Source organism: Amblyomma maculatum, chromosome 1 (assembly GCF_055883805.1).
Source record: "Amblyomma maculatum isolate TAMU_Amacu chromosome 1, ASM5588380v1, whole genome shotgun sequence".
Taxonomy (NCBI): Eukaryota; Metazoa; Arthropoda; class Arachnida; order Ixodida; family Ixodidae; genus Amblyomma; species Amblyomma maculatum.
Genome location: NC_139344.1, coordinates 151,192,667 through 151,218,246, shown reverse-complemented (window position 1 = coordinate 151,218,246; position 25,580 = coordinate 151,192,667). Strand labels below are relative to the sequence as shown.

Genomic DNA, 25,580 nt, shown 5'->3' with positions numbered 1-25,580 from the left:
ACAAAGATGTGTCTTTGCTGCCGAGCTGGTTGCATGAAGGCTGGGAGGGTCAGGGTAATGTCAGCTTGTATATTGTTATCTGAGCTAATTTCTAGCAACTGGGACAGCGGTGCATATTCTTCTTCCATGCTTTCCGCAACCCTCCGTTTCTCGGGACGGCAAATAGTATATTTGGGGCACCCTCGACGGGAACGCAACACGTCCTCTTCCCTGATTAGTAGCAATGTTTTTGTCGGCACTGAGGCATGCTAAACAAATTTACGTAAAATCTTCGTCACATTCGCTGCATGCGCCTTTTCTTCATTATACTGAAAAATAAAATTTCACAGACAAAACGCTAGCAGTAGGACATTTAGGAAAACGCGATAACAGCACGCGCGCACATGTTTCAACATGGTCGGCATGACCAAGCGCTATAGTGAACAGTGAACTTGACATCAGCGCCGCGACGTGGCCACTCGAAGAAACAAAATTCGTTGACATTTATGGCGCCACCGCTAGCGCAGGCTCGGCTGGGAAGTAAGCCCACTGCCCCCTTCTAGTACACTTTAGCCGTGATAAAGGCCCAAGAGAAAATATCAGTACCCGTGCTTGCTGTACGCTGCGTGCCACAGAAATGTCGGTTTTGGCTTGCTGAAAGGCAGACAGGACTAGCGCCTTTCATGTTCGACCTCTTATTTCCGCGATTTCCTCTTCACTAGCGAGGGGAGACAGCAAAAAGCTGGGCCCGTATTCCAAGTTTGCATTATTATCTAAAGTGTCGCTATCTCTCCGACCTCAAGTCATCTGATTGGTGGAAACGCACTATTGAATCGAAAGAAATGATGGCAACATCATGTTCCGGCGTTTCCACCAATCAGATGACTCGAGGTCGGGGAGATGGCGACACTTTCGATAACGACGCAAACTCGGAATACAGACCCTAGTTCCAGCTGGAACCATTTGGGAACCCACTGGTCGCCACTGATTCGAACTGGGAATAGCCAACTTATCAAGATTTTCGCCTGCAGGCGCAAACTGAAGTGCTTTAAACAATATTGGTTTCTGTTCTGCCTGCAACGTGCAGAATTTTTTGCTGAAAGTCTCTTGTTACTCGCCACTAAGGCTGCAGAAACTAATTGAAATTTGCCATGATAACACTGGTTATTGCTGTACTTTCGCGATCGGTATTTCAAGAAAGAGAACACTCCACATGTTACCTGCTTCAACAGAAACTTGGCTGCTGCTTGGGATGCAAGTGACGACAAACAGGGTCGTGTCTAGTCCATTTTGATTTCTGAGTTGTCATTTTTGTGAGAGAGCTTTCCAGTCTGCAGACTGCTTCAGACCACTACAGAACGCGTTTGCCCAACTTGTCGTTCTTTATGTAAACTATCCTTCAGCCTTACTGTTGCTGTGTCGAAGTGTGCTGATTGCGATCGTTTAAGCTTTGGACTGCAGTTCCCCGCAGCAGAGGAGGAACAGAAATAGCTAAGAACTGCTTGTAAGCTGCATTGTGTATCCGATCTTTGGCAAGTGCCTTGTCACTCTTGTACTTCTGCAGCTAAGGAGAACATTGCCAGGAGAATATGGACTGTGAAAAAAGAAAAATTATTCTCATGTCTCTCTCAGTGACCTGCCAGAGGCAAGTGCTGGGAAATCTCTGCCCAACGGTTCTAGTGACTGCCAGTAGAATAGACATTGCCTGTTACTTTTAGTTCTAGAAAGAGGTGCATTGTTTGTAGATGTTCATTATTTGATATGTTTGTTAATTCAGTAGTGCTGCTGCATTATCTAATACTTAACTCCATGAGCTATGCTAGTCAGTGAAAGAGAGTGAAAGACTATATTGATGTAAAAATTGACATTTCAGCTGGTTTGTACATCTTAAGTAAAAAACAGCATAGAAAAGGTGATGGATGAGGAACGAGTACACACCACAAGTGCTAACTTGCAACTGAGCGTTTATTCACAAAATGCATAATTGCAGTCTGAAAGAAAGGTATGCAGAAAAGAAAAACAAAAGAGAAGAAATCAATTGGACACATCTACTATGATAACTGTCTTTCAAGCAGGGCAACTGATGGGTCACTGACAAGAGTGTGCTCATTCTTAGAGATGTGATAGGCCTCCACCACTTCCCTAGTCGTTTGATTAGGGTGCCAAAACAAAACCGTGGTTAGATCAAGGAACTGCTTATATCCGCAGTATTCACTACTGTGCTTTGTTATATTTGAAGGCAGTTGTTTTCCTAAAGGTAGATTGTGCTTATTCAAGTGGACCTTTAAGTACCGGCTAGTTTGTCTGATGCACACCTGGCTGCAGGAGAGTGATATTTTTTCTCCCCAACTAATAAATATGTGCGATAGGTATGGTACTGATGTGCTGTTTTCGGTGGCCCTAAAAAGGTTGGAGGAATCTATGTTTTGGTAGGCACACACCTGCTGTAGTGCTGTGTGTGAGAGGGTGAAGGGGTGTGTAATCAGTCATGTAGACCAGTACGTCACATGTGAAATGAGGGGGGTCTACGAAGTTCCACTATCCTGTCATCGGGCATATGTGGAGCAAACTGGCCGGTGCTTAAATGCGTGCTTGCAGGAATCAAGTCTGCCTTTAGGAAGGCGGTCGTTTTAAAATCTTGCAAAACACTGTAGTGAATGCCTGATCAACTGACAGGGAAGTGTTGGAAGCCTATCACATCTCTGAGAATAAGTATACATGCGTGAAGAACCCATCAATTGTCCCACATGACAGAGAGTCCTGTCCATCTGCACCTGACAGATGTATTCTGTTTCTTGATCTGCTACAGTGACTCACAGGTCAGGGTGCTTGACTGCTAAACCCAAGGACATAGGATCAAATCCCAGCCGTGACGACTGCCTTTTGATGGAGGTGAAAAGTAAGGCGTCTGTGTACTGTGCAATGTCAGTGCACGCTTAAAGAGCCCCAGGTGGTCAGAAATTCCAGAGCCTTCCGTTGCAGTGTCCCTCATAGCCTGAGTTGCTTACGGGTGTAAAGCCCTGTGTGCCAAACCGTTTCTATTTTGGTGTGTTTCTGTGTACGCCCTGGATTGTACTTATTCAGCTTTTTATGAGTGAACACTGAGTTGCAAGTCGGTGCTTAAGGTATATGTTTTTTCTTTGTCTGCCATCTTTTCGTGTTTTTTTTTTTTTTTCCTCTCAAAACTACTGATGCCTACTGCATTAAGCGGCCGAGGGTCCTGCTGCATGATAAGGAAAAAAGTGCTAAAATGCTTGGTTCCGACATTAAAGAAATATACACATTTGCTGTGCTGACAGGCTTAATTTGTTTTATGTTCTAGAAAACTGTTTTCGAGCTCTCAAGACTTATTCATTGTCGGACTATCTGGCACAGTCATTCACAACTTCAGGTAAAATTCAAGTGCACATTTTTTTTGTCTATAGTAGCTAAGATGAAAGGTGATGTGAGTCATTGCTTTACATGCAGTAAAAGTTATTTTGGTAAATTACATTTTTTATTGTGAATTATCCTCCCTGCAGCGATGCCCTCATGGCACTGCAGATACTTGTATAAATAATAAAATAAATGTAATTTAAGGACATGCCTAGCCCTCAGTGGGGTAGAACTTTCAATGCTCTTTCCTAGCTCATAGTAGTGCTGCTGTTCTAGTTTGTGTAGAATAGTTAATAGCTAATGTAAGTTCTTTATGGAAATATTTGCCTCAACTTATATGGTGAATTCTAACATTAGGGCATGCATACATGGCAAGCCATACTTAATATTTATTGTGGCCTGTCACCTGCAGTAGCTTGTGGTCTTCATTACAAAAGGCTTAAGGAATGCAAAGCTAGCAGATTACTTTTTTGTTATTTTGTGTTGCTGAGTGATTTGTTTATATAATCACTTGGTTCCACAGATGAATTTTGGATTGCTGCCTTCTATGGCATTGGGATGTTTACTGCGACGTTTCTGACAGTGTACTTGAACAGTGAAATTCCCGGAATTGAACCACCATTGCCATGGGATAGGTGAGTGCCCTTGTGTAACCTGTCTAAATTACCATATTTTCACGAATTTTGGTACCCCCCAGATCCTGAGCACCCCCCCTCTCTCCCCTCTTACTCTCACAAAAAAATTTTGAAAGAAATTTGCATGCGAATCTACACCCCTTATTTTGCAAGTAAATGCGCATTACAAGTCTGCCAAGTGCACTTACTCACTTCTAAACCGAAGCTGTTAAAACCCCCGAGGTGGCGCAGCGTTCGTTGTGTATCTCTGTCTTCATGTGTTGCTGTGTTTAGACACATGACAGATGGCGGCAGAGAACACTGAAAATTGACCAAAAGCCGCCCCGATAACTATCAGCATGTTGTCACCTGAGCTTGGTATTGATGGCACTCAACAGGTTTCACGGGCATCACAGTTCCATGTTCCTTGGTTTGGTGCAAGTTGTTTGAGAGCTGTAATGGAAGTAGGAATGAGTTTGTAGATGGCTGCATACAGCTTGGGAAGTTTAATCAAACTATATAACCGTGTTTTCCAAAGATGTGTGCTAATGTTGCCAAATTATTTCTTGCACCCATCTCATCGAGATGCAGCTACAAAAAAATGAAGGGGTGCTTTGGAGCCTAAGATATGGGCATGCAAGAAAGGCCTTCTTTTTTCCTTAAAGGAACTCTGGGGACAAATTCAAGTTAACCAATAGGGTACTGCTTCCTAATCATAGACTGCAAACAGAGCTTTTATGAGCTAGAAAAGACTGAAAAACAAAATGCAAGTCTCATCATTGCCAACTAATTTTGCAACTAAGCTGTGTTCATCAACACAGATTTTTCTGCATGTACCTTAGAGGCTAGGCTGCATCACTGTTCACTTCTGACCAACGACAACTAGTCCTTCTCTATATAGGTGTCACGAGTTTGAACCAAACAGTGGAAAATGCTTCAAATTCAATTTTCTCACCTTTAAATGCATCATTTTCTGCTAGGAAGGTGCCAGCATACCCAGGAAGAGCTAGAGAATGAATTTTTGATTAAAAATAAATTGCATGGAGTTTTCTTCAGTGTTCTTCTAAAGGCCAACTCCAGGAGTTTCTTTGACATCTTCAATATACCGAGTAGATACATTTTAAAATAGTAAAATCCAAGAAACCAGAGTTGCATTGCAGCCAAATACAACAACAATAACAACAGGACACATTGTCCAGTGTCATCATAAGCACTGTTGTTAAACCTATCGTGTGTTCATTGATCTGCTAATAGCAACAGCTTGGGTCACTATTTGTCTGAAATGGCTAAAAACAAGCTTTAAATGTCCTTCAGCAAAAGCAGACACAACATTGGCCATGCGTCTATTGACGGCACACACTCAAGATTTTCTGTGGATATGTTCTTCACTGAAGCCACCAGTGTTGCTGTTGAGCTATGTAGTGAGGCTTTTATGGTGTTCCTGGTGCCCCAAAGCTCCAGAAGTGAGAAGTAAGTTCTTCCCACCATCCAAAGGTTAAAATTTTGGAATGTGCCCTCAAAGATTGCACTTGCTGCTCTGTCAATGCTACTTTAGCTAAGGAGACTGAATAAAACAGCGCAAATGACGACGGACGAGAGAAAGGAAATTTCTCTGGTTTGTCGTCTTTGGCTTCTGCTAATTCTGAGGACAGATGATTATTACAACAATAATAGCATGGTAGCTATGTAAGTCATTTGTGCAGTGTCTGTGTACACCACTTGTGTTTATTTTTTTCTTAATTTTTCCTGCCCTCTTTTCTTTGCAGTCCTGATGGTACCATCACCATGTCGTATGCAATGTGTCCCTTGGTAGGTCTCATGACTTTCTGGTGCACCCTCTTCACCTGACATTCACCCCTATAAAGCCAGTGTACATTTTTTTTGTAAATATGGTCAGGAAACCTTATTGTGTTGCGATGAGTGGTAGCAGTAATAATAAAGATAGAAAATTTTTTTTTACCATCCAGCATGTGAGAGCAGCATAAAAGCTTTAAGTGTTGATGTGCTTGAGCCCCTAACAGACATTTTTGTTTGTGAAATTTGAGCCAGAATGGTCTTTTAGTGCCCAAAACATCATCAGTCAGCATAGTAAAATTTGCGTTGGACGAGCTATACTCGCTACAAACTGGACACACAATGCCACAAAACACGAGAGCAGCTGGACTCATCTGCAGCGAGAAATAACAGTCAGCTCTTGAGAAGAGCCTAGATGGTCTCCTATAGGGGGTTAAGCCCTCTTTCACACTGAAACCTTGCTGTGAAGGTAACTTATTGTGCTTAGTTTTCTGCAAATCATGTTAGGCTCATGTTGTTTGCTGTTGCAGAATGTGCATACAATGTTATTTGCCCTTTCGGTTTTAGGTTAGGGTGTTTTTTTGCCATTATTTCTTTTTCAGCATGTAGACACATATTGTTATAGAGTCCACTAAGTCACTGACTGAAATTGGAGTTGCTTGATTGTTCTGACTTTTTTGTGGTACCGCAACATTCACCATAGAACTAATATATATGAGCACCCAAAATTTCAAATGCACCACAACTGATTGTTTAAGTCCTCGGACCTCATTCATATTCGTTGTGGCACCGCTGCCAATATCCAACACTCTATATAATACATATAGGAGAAAGTCATTAATTTAGGCTTTAAGAGGGTTGAGAATGGGATTGAGTAAATCAATATTCAAGTTAGAAAAGAGCATGCTAGAAGTGAGGCCCTTTTCTCAGTGCAGTGCAGTAGCAGTCTTCACAGACGGCCTTGCCGCATTCTGAGGATTTTTTCAACTTTTAGGCTGTGCAGACTATGCTCAGCAACAGTTCAGTGAGCTTGCAGGGGCAGGTTCATATTCGTGTCTGAACTTCGTCTAAACCTGCACATACGCCCGCAACACGCTGACGACAGTATAGCAATTGAACACCGCTTAAAGCCTGTCATCTGGGCAAACGTTTCATAGCAAGACTTACAAGCATCACAATGGGCACAAAACTGCTGACCTCTTCCTTCACCAAAGTGGCAATCTGAAGTTTACGTAAAGTGATTTTTTCTATATACACTTTATTTTTTAGACTGCCTGATTTTTTTTTTTTTTTTCATGGCTCCTAGCAAGTCTGAAAAATCGGTCTTCAGCTGTATCAAAATGGTGCAGAGAATACAGCACCAGTTATAATGAATGTTGCAACGCTGAATGCAAACCGTAGAATGCTTATATCGATTGGTTAAACCGCTTGCTTATTTGCGCTAGAATTTGGCACACAGCATACAACTCTACCGTTATCAAAACCAGTTCGGATAATGTACTGTTGCCAGATTCGATCAGAAAAAACTTCAAAATCTACATCGACTGCAGCATCAGCGACCCAAAAGAAGCCTCCTTTACATAGGTGATTGTGATGACGCCATCTGATGAATATCTGGAAGAAAAAGGGGGGTGGGGGGCACGGGGGTGTGATGAGCGGCTCACTTAAGATGCTTTCTGAACGTCTTTAACAATAAAGCACTAACTGCATGAGGCGACAATTTGCGGTGACACGCCGCGTGATGCCGTCGCGCTGTGGGCTGAGGGCCGCCAAAGCATTGCTGCTTGTCGCTGTCGCTCAGTTTCTGGGTTTTAAGAGAATTTCGCGTGTCGCCCAGAAGCAGCTTGCGAGGCAGCCAATCACGGATGTTTTTGGGGAGCTCAACTTTCGTTCTGGCTTTTTTTCTTTGCAAGTGAAGCAGGTGAAGTTTATTTTCTTAGTCCGGTTTGGGCAGAGATCCTGGTGTCTACAGACGCTCACTTCGTCTGATCCATGTATATATGAGCGCATCGAGACAATTCAGTAAAAGCCTGGTAGAGTAGTAAGAGAAAAAAAAGTCTAGTGCGGCTAGATATCGTTAATTTCTGAAAGGAGCAGGAGAAAGTCACTGCTTAAAATGCAAGTCGGCATTGCAGTGTATATATTGTAGCGTGTGCAACAGCAGCCGCTAGGCAGCTGCTCATCGCGTGTCTCGTGCGCGGACTTGAAGAAGTGGCCTTGTGGCGTTCGATTCGAAGAGGCTGAAGTTTGCTGCTGTCTCTCGGTGCTCTGGACCTGTTCTCCTGTGCCTGCTAGATCAACCCCCCTTAAAAACGAACCTTCTGGTTACGGGCCTAAACGGCTACGTGACAATATAGTAGCGCACCGCTGCGCTGTGACCCTTTAAAATGCGATGCATTACAAGAAATTTCATCAGTGTTTTGTCGTACTTCATGCTTTTTAGTGTTACAAACGGGATATAGCATGCTTGCACTCCCCTTGACAGGACGATGAGGCGGCGGTAACAGAGCAACGCTGAAAACGCATCTCCGTGCGGTGTACGCCAGCGGCAACGACAGGCGTTGGCGGCGGTGGCGGCGCGTGACGAATCGGCAGGGGTTGTCGCCTTGTGCGGTTACCGCTTAATGGGCACAGAAAACGTTTGCACAAAATACTCCGAAGTTCGACGAATTCGGTCCTTGCCTGCCGGAATAAAAGGACTTAATCTATCCTTCCGCGTCATCTGCCCTCTGCTTTCCATCTACAATGGTAGTGAGTTGCTTACATGCTGAACAAATATTGCACTTTTGTTTTCCCTTGTGAATTACAAGCACGGCATCAGTAATATGAAACCATGAGGCGATCAAGAGAAGGCTATGGCTGTGACTTGGCTGTCGGGGTCGAACTTTATGTCCTTTGTACGTCGTCATCATCATCATCAGCCAGGCTGTATCCACTGCAGGATGAAGGCTTGTCCTATATTACTCGTTAACTTGATACCGTGCTAGCTACATCCACTTGACCCCTGCGAACTAACGTCTCATCCACCCGACTAACTTTCTACCACCCCTAGCTATGCTTTCTTTCCCTTGGAATCCAATTTGTTACCTTTAGTGACCATCGGTTATCCTCTCTTCGCACTACATGCCCAGCTCATGCCCATTTCTTTTTGTTGATTTCCACTAGAATTTTATTAACTCGATATTTCTCTGACCCACTCTGCACGCTTCCATCTCTTAACGATACACCTACCATTTTGCGTTCCATAGCCTTCTGCGTTTTCCTCAACTTAAGTAGAACCCCTTTTCGTTAGCCTCCACGTTTCAGCCCTCATAGGTGAGTACAAGAAAGATGTGGGTGGATCTTGCTCCCCGAGCGATGTGGTACACGCAGCCGCTGCTGCTGTTTCTCTCGGTGAGGCCTCCTGTGGGGTCAGTGCAAGAAGAAGGGGATGGCAGCTGTGATGCTGATCCCTCTCGAAGGGAGCTCTTTCAAAAACTGTTGCCACTCAACATTCGTTCCGTTCTTCCCTTGGCGGCCTCGTGTTCCAATAGGGCCACCTCCTGGGGACGTATTGGGCTTTTGTTTCGACCTGAGGCCGCATGTGGGAAGCAAGCGGGGAGACTGCCACCTACTTGGGCAGCAGCAGGTGTGTACGTTCCTGCTTCTAGGTTCCCCAGCCTTGGCCGGAGGACTGCAGATTGTGAACCCGCATGCACTTTGTATGCTTGCTCAATTCCAGGCCCGAAAGGTTTCAGACGCTTGCCTGTATGGCGCCAACGCTTCTGAGTTGGGAGGGCCTTTTTGGCACGGTTCTCTATCACCACTGGCCAGTGCCGGTGGTGACGCGCGTTGAGCTATCAACATGTGACCTGTGTCGTCGAGATGTGCACCGCTCATCCCTCATCCCTTCTCGGGATGCATCCTGCACGTTTTAATGCTTTAGTTAGCTGTGTGGCCTGCAAGCGCCCCTAGCTCCACTGCAAGCATGTGAGTAGCCTTTGCATCGGGCGCATGGCACCATGGCCCCGCTGTCGGGTGCTATGGCAGGGCTATGGATTGTAATGAAGTCTGGGGTCAGTCCACATATTAAACTCTTGTGCTTTTAACTTATTGCTTCCTTTGGAGTGGAAAGGCAGGCGTGCAGTGCATGCTGACTGTGCTCTTGGCTTGCTCTGGCCGGAACCCGCGGTATGTGGGTGAGGTGCCACACATCGATCATAGCAGCTCATTTCAAAAGTAACCCCACAGATGCAACTCTTGTATTCCTTCCTCTTGAGCGATACTGGTAAACTGGAAGTCATAATCTGCGTGTACTTGCCAAATGCGCTCCATGCTGGTCTGGATCTGTGGTCTGTACCTGTAATATGAAACCATACAGCGATTCGCCAACATGTTCGACTATCACTTCCAGTGCTTCGCTACCTATCATGTACTGCTGTTCCTTCCCGAGGCTGTTGTACAGTCATGAGCAAAAGTGGTATACAACACTCAGCCGGTGGCAGAGCTTGGGAAAACTGCATCATGACTTCATCTGACAACAGCTATATAAGATCGAGACAACAGTGGCAATGCCCCATTTTATCCACATGCACGTGCCACTGTCATTGTCCCTGTCGCCATCGCTAAATTGCAAATTTCAGGTATTCTCCATCAACCCTTATCCCTAACTGCTCCCATTCCAAGTCTCTGAATACTTCTAAGCAAGCTGGGAATAGTGCTGGGGAAATCGTGTCTCCTTGCCTAACTCCTTTCCTTATGGAAATTTTGTTTCTTTATGCAGAACTATGGTTGCTATATAGCCACTATAGATATCTTTCAGTATTTTCATATACGGCTCCTCTATACCCTGATTTCGTAATGCGTGCATGACTGCCGATGTTTCGACTTAGCAGAAAGCTTTATCGTAATGTCACCTGGTTGATAGTATGCATATGATAGATAGTAGAATACAGTTTCCGAAAACCTGCTTGATTTTTCGATTGATTGAAGTCTAAGGTTGCCCTGATTCTATTAGCAGTTATCTTAGTAAATACCTTGTACGTAGTAAATAGTAAGCTAGTTGGTCTGTAATTTTTCAAGTCCTTTGCATCCTTTTTTTTATGACTTAAGATGTTGTTAGCGTTCTTCAATGCTTCTGGTACCGTTGATGTCACCCAGCATTGTGTATAAAGAGTGGCCAGTTTTTGTAGCAAGATATCCCCCCATCCTTAATCATATTTGTAGTTACCTGATCCTCCTCAGCTGCTTTCCCCCTTTTCATAGCTCCTAAAGCTTTAACCTCGTCCTTCGTTACTGGTGGAATGCCTAATTGTTCTTCACTACTGCCAATTTCATTGTCCTGACTACTTCAGCTACTGTATAAGTCAGTATAGAACTCCTTGATTACTTTTAGTATCTTGTCCATATTAGTGATGACATTGCCCTCCTTGTCCCTTAGCTCATACATTAGATTTTTGCCTGTGTATCACAGATCTCCGGAGAATGCTCAGGCCGAAAGCATGAACTAGACACCAGCCGTACCAACACGGACACACATTTAATACACACACACACAGACGCTAACATGCAAACAAAATTAACAAAAACTAACACGACCTACAAAGACTAATGATAGACACGATGCTTCACACTAAGAGACAGCGTTCCACTTTCGAGCTTACAGTTCGAAGCGGGCGACGCGTTTCGTGGGTCCAGGCAATGGTGCCGGTGTCGAGGTGGCATTTGGCTTGCAATTAGCTGGTCTTGTTGGCCGCAACGGACGACCTCCCGTTGGCGCGTGGGCTGAAGCAACATTGGCGTTCGTGGCGGCGTTGAGATTAACCTCCTGGGTGATGCAGGTGGACGGTGTTACGAGTTTTGGAGGTACCCCCTAGACGTTGCAGGGTGCTGAGTAGTCACTCAATCCCCGGAACCGGTTTGAGAACAACAGGGAGTCTGCGGTGCAGTGCCGTAGAACATGACACCGGTACAGCAGCCGGCGTTGCTCACTCCCAGCCAATGCGTCCCTCACCTCCCGGAGCCTCCGCTTCTCTGGTTTCCACCCCCTTGCCTCTCCATGTCGTGCCTTTTTATAACCTCCGCGTTGATACACGTCAGCCTTATTGTCGTCTTCATCGTCTTCTGTTCACCAATCAGCGCTCGCCATGTCACCGACTACTTCTTCTTCATCTTCTTAATCCTTCGTTGGTCCATGTAATCCTTTTCGTCGTCGTCGTCTTCTTTGCTTTCGCAAAAAGCCTCTGTATTTGGCCTCTTACATGTGACAAGGGCACCCCTCTTTCAAGAGTTTTCCCTTGAAAACTGCTTAGAGTTTCCCTGCCATTACGACTTCCAGCAAACCGAATATCTTCTCCGGCCAGTCTGGACCCAGCACTTAGAACACCTCAGTTGTCTTGAACGCGCCCAAAGCACACCACTGACACAACACACCAAAATTGTCTTCACAGAATACTATCACAACACTATCATCCCGCTGACACAACATGCCAAAATTATCTTCATAGGACACTATCACAACACTGTCGTCCGTACAGTGTCCTTAATAAACATACTAATGCACACAACACATTTCATTGTATGAACACACGTCAACACACTGAGAACCAAGCCCACAAAAAACATAACTCAAATCTAATTAAGCCTAGTCGGCTCTACTCATGAAATCTGCACCAATGTTGTCTCTGCCTTTAATATACTCTACATGAAATTCGTACTCTTGCAAGGCTAGGCTCCACTTCATGACTTTGCTATTGTTCATTTTGGCTTTGGTTAGATATTCGAGTGGCTGGTGATAGTTTTAATTCGAAAGTGTCTCCTGTACAGATAAATATGAAATTTCTTCACTGCCCATGCCACAGCTAAGCATTCCTTTTCAATGGTGGAGTAGTTGCATTCACAAGCAGTTAATCCTTTACTAGCAAAGAATACCGGATGTAATTTGTGATTCTCTTCTTGCTAGAGTACTGCTCCCAATGCTCTGTTGGATGCATCAGTGCGAAGAACAAACTCTTTCGGAGCAAGCAGAAAAGTCACGGAGGCGTTTTTGTGTTCAGCTGTCTAATTCAGCTTGTTACCGACATCCTTCCTTGTGAGCTCTACCAGTGGATAGGCTATGTGAGCATAATCGGCAATAAACTCCCTGTAGTACCCAGTTAAACCAAGGAACGACTGTACTTCTCTCTTAGTACTGGGTGTCTGGGCTGCCTGTATTATTCCCAATACAGCTGAACCCCGTTATAAGAGACATGAATGTAACAGACAATCGGCTATAAGAGACACCATTCACCCAAATGGTTGGCCACCCTATGAGTTTCATTAATTGGACCTCCTTTTTAACAGACATTGGATGTAGAAGACAACTGGCTATAAAGGACAAATTAGCCTTAAAGTTTGGTACTCAGTCTCGCTTATAACAGACATTTTAACAATTATATGCGGCACCATCCATCGCCAGGTTCAGTAGCTGCTATTGTGAAAATAAAAGAGAGACACACCTGTACCGTTATTATTAATTATAACTTCAGAAAACAAAGAACAGGTCAGTCAGCTATGTAATGACTAAAAGAAGCCCCTGCAGTGGGAATGCAACATAGAGAAGCTCTTCAGGCTTGCCACGAAGAGCATAAGTGCGACTGCATATGCTAGCATTGGGAGTGCGCGTTGGGTTCTCCAATTTGTAGAGCTTCCTATTACGAATTATCATAGGTGTTGTATCCGCTAGTCTGAAGAATATAGCAAAAATTGTCTATTATGTTGCATTTCAGTATGAGTGACAAATCTATCTAGTAAATGCAAAGAAAGTGCTCAGCTGATGGCGCTGACATAAACAAATCATTGTGTCTATAAAGCGAGACATAGCTAAGCCAAGATGAAAATAGATGACATAAAAACACAAGTGGTTCTGCTCTGGTGAGGACAAACTGCTCGGTTTGCTGTTCAACCAGTCTAAACTCCAAATGCCTCGTTTGCTTTTCATTTATTTTTCATCTCAATTGCGACACTCGCAGCCACTGTTACCCTTTGTCAAACAAGCATAAATTTCTGAGGGATATTGCTGCTGGTGATGTTTTATAGCTTTGGCTGCTTCTAAAACCCTGGTGGTAACCTAGTTATTTTTACGATTTCGTGGCTTTTTTTTTTTTTACTTGAATTCTTGTAGTGCTACCAGACACATAACTTAGTTGCAAATCGCTAGTTGCGGTGCCAAGTAACATCATGATCGCACTTTGCAATCGCTGCAAACATAGTTTGCACATCGGCCATAAGGCTCTTGTCCTGATTTTCAAGCTGGGAGAGTGTGTTGAACAGCATCAGTGCAGCCATGAAGCAGACGATTTACAACTATTTCAGCAGTAAATAAATATAAGAAATTTGCAAGGTGTAGTCAGTGTGGTGGTCTACCAAGCAAATGCAATATGTAAATGAAAGCTATAATAACGCTTTTGCGGCGTGATGTGTCGTTCTCTTTTGCGTATTTTAGCTGCAAGGTGCCTGCGCCGAAATAAGGTCTTGTTAAAAAGTGTAAACGTGGTACCCTGCTTATAAGGGACCTCTCATATGAGAGACAAAAAGTGCTCCCCAGTGCATGTCCCTTATCATCATCATCATCATCAGCCTGATTATACCCACTGCAGGGCGAAGGCCTCTCCCATATTTCTCCACTTAATCCGGTTCTGTGCTAGCTGCATCTACTTGACCTCTGCGAACTTATTAATCTCATCCGCCCACCTAACTTTCTGCCGCCCCCTGCTACGCTTTCCTTCCCTTGGAATCCAGTTTGTTACCCTCAGCGACCATCGGTTATCCTCTCTTCGTACTACATGTCCTGCCCATGTCCATTTCTTCTTAATTTCTACTAGAATGTTGGTAACTTGTGTTATTTCTCTGACCCACTCTGCACGCTTTCTATCTCTTAATGTTACCCCTACCATTTTTTGTTCCATAGCCCTCTGGGTTGTCCTCAACTTAAGTAGAACTCTCTTGGTTAGCCTCCACGTTTCAGCCCCATAGGTGAGTACAGGCAAGATGCAACTGTTGTATACTTTCCTCTTGAGCGATACCGGTAAGCTGCTAGTCATAATCTGCAAGTGCTTGCCAAATGCGCTCCATCCCAATCGTATTCTTCTTGTTATTTCCTTTTCGTGGTCCGGATCTGCGGTTACTACCTGTCCTAAGTAGACATATTCGCCTACTACTTCCAGTATTTCGCTACCTAATGTAAACTGCTGTTCCTTCCCGAGGCTGTTAAACATTACCTTAGTCTTCTGCATATTAATTTTCAAGCCTACCTTTCTACTTTTCCTGTCTAGGTCATCAATCATTATTTGCAGTTCATCCCCCGAGTTGCTTAGCAAGGCAATGTCATCAGCAAATCGCAGATTACTGAGGTATTCTCCATCTACCCTTATCCCTAACTGCTCCCATTCCAAGTCTCTGAATACTTCCTCTAAACAAGCTGTGAATAGTACTGGGGAGATTGTGTCTCCTTGCCTAACACCTTTCTTTATGGGAATTTTGTTTCTTTATGCAGAACTGTGGTTGCTATGCAGCCACTATATATATCTTCCAGCACTTTCACATACGGCTCGTCTACCCCCTGATTTCGCAATGCCTGCATCACCGCCGAGGTTTCAACTGAGTCAAATGCTTTTTCGTAATCAATGAATGCTATGTATAAGGGCTGGTTATATTCCAAGAATTTTTCTATCACCTGATTGATGGTATGGATATGATCGATAGTAGAGTACCGTTTCCGAAACCCTGCTTGATCCTTTGCTTGATTGCTGTCTAAGGTTGTCCTGATTCTATTAGCGATTACCTTAGTAAATACCTTATACGTAACAGACAGTAAGCTGATTGATCTGTAATTTTTAAGGTCCTTAGAGTCCCCTTTCTTGTGACTGAGGATAATGTTTGCATTCTTCCATGGTTCCGGTACCGCCGATGACACCAGGCACTGTGTATACAGGGTGGCCAGTTTTTCTAGCACGATATCCCCCCCGTCCTTCAGCAAATCTGTAGTTATCTGATCGTCTCCAGCTGATTTCCCCCTTTTCATAGTTTCTTGTGCTTTCTTGACCTCGTCCTTCGTCACTGGTGGAACGTCTGACTGGTTTTCCCTACCGCCAATCTCATTACGGTCCTGACTACTTTGGCTACTGTAGAGATCTGTATAGAACTCCTCGGCTACTTTGACTATCTTTTCCATATTAGTGATGACGTTGCCCGCGTTGTCCCTTATCGCATACATCTGGTTTTTGCCTATGCCCAATTTCTTTACCGCTTTAAGGCTTCCCCCGTTCTTTACAGCATGCTCAATTTTCCCCATATTATACTTCCTTATATCGGCCACCTTGCGCTCATTGATTAGCTTTGATATCTCGGCCAATTCGATCTGGTCTGTTGGATTGGAAGCTTTCATACTCTGGCGTTTCTTAATCAAATCTTTCGTCTCCTTAGACAGCTTACCGGTATCCTCTCTAACTATCCTACCGCCTACTTCTACCGCGCACTCAGTAATGATATCTCTGAAATTATTGTTCCTTGCCTCTAGGGTAATGTCGCCATCCTCAGTTAGAGCTGAATACCTATTCTGCAGCGAGATCCTGAACTCTTCTGCCCTCCCCCTCACCGCTAATTCGTTGATGGGTTTCTTTCTTGCTAATCTGTTGCGTTCCTTCAGATTTAAGCTAATTCGGGACCTCACCATCCTGTGGTCACTGCATCGCACTTTCCCGATTACCTCTACATCTTGCATAATGGCAGGGGTTGAACACATTATGAAGTCGATTTCATTTTTAGTCTCTCCGTTAGGACTTTTCCATGTCCATTTCCGGTTCTTCCGTTTGCTGAAGAAGGTATTCATGATTCGTAAGTTATTGCGCTCTGCAAACTCGACTAGTAATTCCCCCCTGCTATTCCTAGAACCAATACCATAGTCACCTACTGCCTTGTCTCCTGCTTGTTTTTTCCTTACCTTGGCATTGAGGTCGCCCATTAGTACAGTATACTGCGTCTTTACTTTTCGCATTGCCGATTCTACATCTTCATAGAAGCTTTCAACTGCCTGGTCATCATAATTACATGTAGGTGCATAGGCCTGTACAACCTTCAGTTTATACCGCTTATTAAGCCTAATTACGATGCCTGCAACCCTCTCATTAATACTATAGAATTCATCTATATTACCTGCTATATACTTATTGACAAGGAAACCTACACCTAATTGTCGCCTCTCTCGTAAACCTTGATAACACAGTACATGCCCATCCTTCAGTACAGTATATGCCTCATTCGGCCTCCTAACCTCACTAAGCCCTATGACATCCCATTTCATTCCCACTAGTTCCTCTAACAGCACTGCTAAACTAGCTTCACTAGATAGGGTTCTAGCATTAAACGTAGCCAGGGTCAGTTTCCAATGGCGGCCTGTCCAGCGGAGCCAGGCTTTCTTAGCACCCCCTGCTGCGTCAAGGTCTGACCGCCGCCGTGGTCAGTTGTTCCGCAGCCGCTGGTGACTGAGGGCCGGGGTTTTATGGAGCTTATCATAGGAGGTTGTGGCCAATTACTGCACCAGGGTGACCAACTCCTGTTCTGGTGAGGGAGTGCGTTGCCGGAGGTGTTCACCGGCATCAGGTCGCACCCCAAACCTGTATATGCAATTCCATCGACACGCGGAATTTTTTTTTTTTTTTTTCGTCCGGTGGAGAATTGCGTGGCACCGGGATTTGAGCCCCGGTACTCTTGCATACGAGGCGGATGTTCTACCGCTACGCCGCCGCTGCACCTTATGTCCCTTATAAAGGGGTTCAACTGTATATCGTCTTTCGTTGTGATGCGGCCCATCCTTAGCTTGTGCCCGAGAAACGAGATAGCCTCAAAGCCTATCTCACATTTTATTGGTTTATCATCAGCCTGGCTTGCTGAATTCTGTCAGAGAGCCTCTCTAGCGTAACTACGTGTTCTTCCCATATATTGGTCGCCACCAGGATATCATCTATATAATGTTCCACATTTTCGAGCCCATCCAAACGTTCCTCATCATTTTCGTGAAAATGGCCGATGCAGTCTTCAATCCAAAGGGCATGAACTTAAACTGAAATAATCCCGCTGCACAGGAAAAGGCTGTTTTTCTCCTTCGATGATTCTTCCATTGGTATTTGCCAATACCCTTTAGCAAAATCAAGTCTGGAAAAAAACTTTTTGTTGGCTATTTTAGCAAACACTACGTCCGCTCTTGGAATAGGTTCAGCATCGGGTACTAAGATGTTATTAAGCCGACGAAAGTCTACGCACAATCTGTTGGTGCCATCAGGTTTTTTGACGACCTCGAGAGGGGCATTGTATGCAGACCATGACCTCTCGCTTATACCCAACTCCAACATTTTCTGCATATCCCTTTCAATCGATTCCTCTACCAGTAACACGGTAGTGGGTATTGCTTCACATTGGTTGGTTGGTCTGTAGAGAGTTCTAATTTGCAGCATATGACGTCAGTCTTGCCCTGTACATCTGAAAAAATATCTCCCTTACTTTGTAGTAGAGCCCTTATCTGTGATCTTTTGTCTTCATTCAAATTGGGGTTTATTAATATCTTTTCCCATCCTATAGTTTTCTTCAAATTGTAAGAGGGCATCTCGGCAACATCGTCTGGTTCTTCTACCACTACAAAGCAAGCGACCTTGTCTCCTAACTCTTTCTGTGCTGGAACTCTTTCTTCGTATTTTTTCAACATGTTTGCGTGCAATACCTTCTTGGTGTTATTTATTAATAATTCATAATCCATATCATTTTTCTTCTGTGTCACTAGGTAGGCTCCTTTCCATTGCATCAATAACTTGTTGTTGTCCGTGGGCAGTAGGATAAGAACCCTGTCGCCTGGATTGAGATTCCTATTGATGGCTTTCTTGTCGTAGTAGCCTTTATAGCGTTCTCACGCCCTCTTGAGACCTTGATGTGCCATCCTACACGTCTCCTCCAGCTTGTCTCGCAACTCAAGCACATATGTGTATGTTGGCTTGAGCTTTGCTGCGATCTCTTTATTTGCCCACAGCTCCTTGAGCATTTATTGTCAAGGGACCCCCAACGGTTCTCCCATACAACATCTCGAAGGCAGAGAAACCAAGAATTGCTTGCGGTACTTTGCGGTAAGCAAATAAATGATCTGGAAAGTATCTATCCCAATCGGTTGGTCTTTCCTGGCACATTTTCTTCTTCATAATTTTGAGCGTCCCATTGAATCGCTCTACTAGACCATTACAGATGGGATGGTATGGCGTTGTTAGTAAATGCCTTATAGACAGAAGGCGGTTAAGCTCCTTCGTCAGGTCCGACGTGAAGTTTGATCCACGATCGCTTAAATTCTCTTTGGGAATCCCATAGTGAGTGAACATCTCCAAAAGACTTTCAGCAACTTGGATACTGTCGATGGTTTTCAATGGAACGGAGTCAGGATAACGAGTAGCCATGTCGACCAAAGTAAGCACATATCGATTGCCTTTAGTAGATCTTGGAGAGATTGATCCCACAATGTCAATAGCCACTCTTTGAAATGGTAGGCCGATAGTTGGCATCTTGCCCAGTGGTATGGGACTAACTCTGCCCTTTGGGATTGTATGTTGGCAAGTGTCATATGACCTAACAAATAACGTCGCTTTGGACGCCTGGCCAAAACTCCTCGGTGATTCTGGACACCGTTTTCTGAACCCCCTGGTGTCCGGCCATGATGGTGTCGTGTCCTAAGCATAAAACCTTCTCTCGCAAATCTTTCGGTTACACAAGCTATTGGACCTGCCTTCCTGAACTAAATGTGCATTTCCTGTGAAGGAGACCGTCTACTAATTGAAACTGAAACGAGGTACGACTCTGTCTCCTTTTCTGCGTTTCTCCTACTTTCTCGAAGCAGGCTTGCAAGCTCGAATCTTCTCTTTGCTTAATTGCCATTTTGCCCGGGGTTACTTTCAGACAAATCGCAACGGGAGTAGAGAGCGGCCACTGCGTTGCTCTGGCTGTCTCTTGCGCTCGTGTCTCTACTGCCGATGAGAAACTGACTACTGACGATGAGAAACTGGCGCACGACTGCCCTTGCAGGGCAGTCGTGCGCCTTTCCTCGTTTTGGTGCTTCCCAACATCGATCATTCTCCACTCAGGATCAGGGTCATTGACGCTTCTTGCACCCAGAATATTTCCCAAGATGAGATCGTAGATGGGTTGCTCTACGCATTTTGCCAATAGCTCTCTGATGTACTAATAGGGGGTTGACACTAAAATCCTGACTTCCGGCAGGTACTTAACCATGTTGTCCACCAGGGTGACAGCGGACACTTTCCCTGTTAGGTCTTCATTCCTCGCTAGGCTTCTCCGAACCAAAACTGTATTGGCTCCACTGTCTCTAAGTACCAATATATGACGGTCCCATATTTGTCCAACCACCACTGGCATTGCTGTTTTCGACTTGGGCGTCCCACTCTCCCCTTCATTGTCCAGTGGTGTTTGCTCCTCTTTGAGCTGTGAAACTTTGGCTGGTGTGAAGTTCTTTATTTACATCAACAACACATGCAGCTCGGTCCTGCGTTCCATACTGGCATTCTTCCACTGGATGCCCTCTCCTGTTGTAACCTCGACACACAACCTGCGTCCTCCGGGCCGAACTACTAGATCTACAGTCAGCTGCACGGTGTCCCACCCTGTTACAGAGAAAACATCTGATTGGCGCCTTAAACGCCCCGCCAGAGGGTCTTGGTTTTGCTGAATTTAATTCTGAAACCTTCTGATTTTCTTTCTTCCACATACTCATATTCCTGATACCTTGAGCTTCGAGAAATTGGTCTGCATTCTCGGCAACCTCTTCTAATGAACACAAATTTCTTTCTTTCAGGAATACCGCTAGGTTTGGACTGCAGCATACTAGGAACAGCTCTGTCACCAGTTTGTCACGCACGCCTTCAAAACTCTTTTCTGTGTTCGACATCTCAAGCCACCTGTCGAAATAATTGGCTAGCCGACAAGAAAACTGCTTAGCGGTTTCAGAATCCGCAGGTTTCACGGTGCGGAATCTCTCGTGAAAACCCTCTGCTGTTAGCCTGAATCTTTGGAGAAGTGCCTTCTTGACTTTATCGTAATCCATCGAATCAGACGCAGGCACCCTACCAAACACATTCAGCGCTTCCCCGACTAAACACATACTTAACGCTGTTGCCCATTCACAGCGCTTCCAACCTTGTCCTAAAGCTATCTGCTCAAATCGTTGCAGATATGCGTCCAAGTCATCTCCTTTGTGATCAAAAGGAGCCATCAGCTTCTTCGGACAAACTCTCGTCGATCTAGGCACTCCTATTTCTACCTCGAAGCCCCGATCGTCATCCGTTTTCCCCTCGCGTTCTCCGATCAACAGCTGCTGTTTCCACAGCAGAAACTCCTTTTCTCATTCAATTCTTCTTGCCTCGCGTTCCTTTACTTCTTTTGCTCTGATTTCTGCTTCTCGTTCTGCAGCTTCACGCTCTTGCTCTGCGGCTTCACACACATCTTCACATGCCTGTGCTCTTTCATCTCTTAGCCTTTTCACTTCTTGCTCATAAAGACTCATCGCCTCCTCTTTGCTTAGCCCTAGCTTGAGAGCCACCTCTAATGTCATCGCCAAGTCCATACTATCTGCCGTCGAGAAATCCGAAAGATCCGAGACAAATAGAAAATAAACAAGGAAATGAATCCTGGCAGGCTCGCCACTTGTTTCTTTGTTACGGATCTCTGGAGAACGGTCAGGCCGAAAGCATGAACTAGATGCCAGCCGTACCAACACGGATGCACATTTAATACACACACACAGACGCTAACACGCAAACAAAAATAACAAAAACTAACACGGCCTACAAAGACTAATGATAGACACGATGCTTCACACTAAGAGACAGCGTTCCTTTTTCGAGCTTACAGTTCGAAGCGGGCGATGCGTTTCGTGGGTCCAGGCAATGGTGCCGGTGTCGAGGTGGCATTTGGCTTGCAATTAGCTGGTCTTGTTGGCCGCAACGGACGACCTCCCGTTGGCGCGTGGGCTGAAGCAACATTGGCGTTCATGGCAGCGTTGAGATGAACCTCCTGGTTGATGTTGGTGGACGGTGTTAAAAGTTTTGGAGGTGCCCCCTGGACGTTGCAGGTGGCTGAGTAGTCGCTCAATCCCCGAACCGGTTTGAGAACAGCAGGGAGTCTGCGGTGCAGTGCCGTAGAACATGAGGACACCGGTACAGTAGCCGGCGTTGCTCACTCCCAGCCAAGGCGTCCCTCACCTCCAGGAGCCTCCGCTTCTCTGGATTCCACCCCCTTGCCTCTCCATATTGCACCTTTTTATAACCTCCGCGTTGATACATGTCAGCCTTATCGTCGTCTTCGTCTTTGTTCACCAATCAGCGCTTGCCATGTCACCGACTACTTCTTCTTCATCTTCTTAATCCTTCATTGGTCCACGTAATCCATTTCGCCATCGTCGTCTTCTTTGCTTTCGCAAAAAGCCTCTGTATTTGGCCTCTTACATGTGACACTGTGCCTAATTTCCTCTTCCCCACTTTAAGGTTGCCGCTGTTCTCCATGTTGTATTTTCTTATGTCAGACACTTTGCACCTATTGATTAGCTTTGATATCACTGCCAGTTCTATCCTGTCTGTTGGGCCGGAGGCTTTCATACTTCGGCGTTTTTTTATCAAATCTTTAGTTGGCTTCATCTCTACTTATCCTACTGCCTATTTCTTCTGCACACTCCGTAATGATATTTCTGATGGTACCTTTCATTACTTCTGCACTAGGGTCATCTTCCTCGGTTAAAGCTGAATATCTATTTTGTAGCAAAATCCTCAAATTCTTCTACCTTCCCTCTCGCCGCTAATTCATTGACGGACTTTTCCTTACTATAGTCTGTTTGTTCCCTCTTCAAATTTAGACTAATCATCTAGACTTATCATCCTGTGCTCTCTGCATCATACTTTTTCGATTACCTCTACATCCTGCCTAATGCCAGTGTTAGAACACAGTATGAAGTCAGTTTCATTTTTGGTCTCCCTGTTAGGGGTTTTCCATGTTAACTTATGGTTATTTGGTTTGTTGAAGAAGGTATTCCATAATTATTAAGCTATTGCACTCTGCAAACTCAGCTAATAACTACCCACTGCTATTCCTACATACGAAGTATGTATGAAGTTCAAATTTAAATGCACTTTCATCCTCGACCTCGCCATGCTCATCTGGAGAAAGGTAGATGAAAAAAAAATTTCCTAGTCACTGATACTGTAGCCAGGGTGAAAAGGTGCAATGGCAACAGCTCTCGGGGTGGTAATCCATTGAGGGTGCATTTGAATTGAGCCCGAGACTTTCATTTCACATTGAGTTATGTTTCAGTTCTTATCCTCTATTGTGAGCCATGCTTTGAAGAAGGCGGCCATACAGAATTTGTGTGCAGTCTTGAACACTGGAGTTTTGCAGAGACTAACAACAGCTCATATTGGCTGATAATGGTATCATACAGTTCCTTGTTGTTGCGGATGAAGCAGTGTTCCATCTTGACAGCTCTGTTAACAAGGAAAACACTCGCATGGAGTCAAAGAGCTATCCACAATTCATCACGACGCGGCCTGTACACAGTCTGTGTGTGACAGTGTGGGCATTTGGAGAGAGAGTGTTGCTGGGCCCTTTTTCTTTTACAGCACTGTCATAGCAGGCACATACCTGCATACTCTTGAAAATGAATTTCAGCCAGAACTAAATGAGAATCGCATGCAGTAGGAAATTAGCATTTACCAGCATGACTGTGCGTAAGCACACTATATTAGGAAAAAGTTTGCGATTGGCTCTATCAAAATTTCCGTAACGATGGATGGGCTTTTTCTCCCCAAAAATGCACTGGCCTCTACGATCATCTGACCTCACAGCCAGTAATTTTTTTCATATCGGGCTATATGAATTCAATCGTGTACAGCACAGGTACACTAAGCTTAGTTCAGGTACTCATGGAGCGCATTGAAGATGCATTCACTAGGATCGGTGGCACTATGCTGAAAAACATTTTTAGGGGTCTGACGTAAGACGCATTGATAAGAAGCGAATAGGGGCCATGTGGAAGTCCGAGATCAATGCTAGATTAAAGACTGCCCAATAAATGGCCCTTTTCAGGGCCACACAAGTCTTGCCTGGTGAGAGCACGTATCTCCACGACTAATAACCCTACTTTCTAAGGGTAAAGCAAAAGAGAACTCTATCAATGCAAAGAATGAGGTAGTGTAGCCGCTTTCAACCTTGCATTAAAATATCATCAGCATTTATCACTTGTTAAATGTGTATCTAAATTGGAGACAGGAAGACAAAGGCAGACGACATGGAAGGATTTTTTTATTCCAGCAGGTAAGAATCAAATACGTCGAGCTTCGGTGCATTTCATGTAGACAATATTTTCTGTGCTCATTATTGGTTTGGTTTTTCGTGTTTTAATGTCCCAAAGTGACTCAGGCTATGACAGTCGCCGTAGTGGAGGACTCCAGAAACTTTGACCACCTGGGGTTCTTTAATGTGCACTGACATCACACAGCACACGAACGCCTTGCTTTTCGCCTCCGTCGAAAAACGGCCGCCTAGGCCGGGATTCGATCCTGCATTCTTGGGAACAGTAGTCGAGCGCCATAAACACTGCTCCACCCCAGTGCAGTGGTTAGGGTGGTTGGTTATGGAAGATGCAGTGGTCGAGAAAGCATCTTCAAATGAGACGCGCTCTATTCCCCCCCCCCTCTCTCTCTCTCTCTCTTCCACGCTCCACAGATATTTGTCAGCTGGTGCCACGACTATCAGTTACGTAAAAGCTGCTTCTTTTGGGTCGCCGATGCTGCAGCCAACACGGATTTCGAATTAATTCTGATCAAATCAGTAAAGTGCGTCATCCAGCCTGCTGTTGAGAACAGGAGACTGTTGTATGCTCTCTGTGTGCGAAGTTTCAGCACAAATAAGCCAGCAGTTTAACTGATACAAGCATTTTGAGGTACACATTTGCAGTTGTCTGTATGTTGGTATAAATATTCACAGTGCTTGTATGTATGCAACTGTCAGTATGTCAGCACAAAGATTTACAGTGCTTGTTTGCACCCATCCTGATCTTCTTTGTAACACTTTCATACTCATTAGCGGTCATCCAAATGGCCCAAATGAAAATTTCACTTCGAGTTCTGCATTTCAGAAATTCTTGTGTGTGCTTATTTGTGTATTTGTTCAGAGAATATGTATAATAAAGACTGTATATATAGTGTTATTTTAGATGTTTCATTGAATTTTGCGTTAAATGCATTGAAAAAATTTGTATGAAGCATTTTTTTATCAAGAACTATTTTCAGCATAGGAATTAGATTCTAGACTTACTAGCTCTCTCGAGAGTATTTTTTTCCACTATACTGTAATTCTTTGTTGTTGTCATGTCTCATATCAGCTATTCTTGAAATGTTGTTAAATATTAATAAATTCTTTAATTGATAAATAAAATTGCAGTGGACTTTCAAAAACTACACGGCACAATTCCGAAGGCCTATTCAGCTTAACAGTAGTGCCTAAAATATCCGGTTGTGTAATGGCGTGGAGGCAGTGTTCATAAGGCAAGCGCGAACTTGGAGGAGCTTCTAAAAAGCAAAAGTTTTTGAGCAGTTTGAAAAGAAAATATTTTCAGAAATTCTCTGCAGAACCTGCGGTTAACCATTCATTTGTTGATTTTAGCCCTTCCTGCTAGTTTTTTTTTGCATTGATGGCTGCATGAAGGACTTCCTCTCGGGAAAATCGCAGCATCAATGTTATCATAGTATGTGTATATGTATGTATCTC

At 44.4% G+C, this 25,580-nt stretch overlaps 1 protein-coding gene and 1 pseudogene across 5 annotated transcripts in view; one reads left to right on the top strand and one right to left on the bottom strand.

The window, feature by feature from the left end:
• LOC146204611 (uncharacterized) overlaps positions 1–25,580 on the top strand; it is a 32,214-nt gene that overhangs the window by 3,685 nt on the left and 2,949 nt on the right. For 2 of the 5 annotated variants that reach the window (XR_014703975.1, XM_084589298.1), the window contains exons 2-5: positions 2,789–2,878; positions 3,302–3,370; positions 3,878–3,989; positions 5,735–5,777. Coding sequence is in view for 4 of the 5 variants with exons in the window: in XM_084589298.1 (XP_084445424.1) it covers positions 2,789–2,878; positions 3,302–3,370; positions 3,878–3,989; positions 5,735–5,777 (314 nt within the window). In the remaining variant the exon portion in view is untranslated. Of the gene's footprint in view, positions 1–2,788; positions 2,879–3,301; positions 3,371–3,877; positions 3,990–5,734; positions 5,778–8,247; positions 16,101–20,619; positions 25,577–25,580 lie in introns of those variants that run through there. The other 3 variants (XM_084589301.1, XM_084589300.1, XM_084589299.1) reach the window with 3 other exon arrangements.
• LOC146204612 (uncharacterized) lies at positions 12,385–20,183 on the bottom strand (annotated as a pseudogene).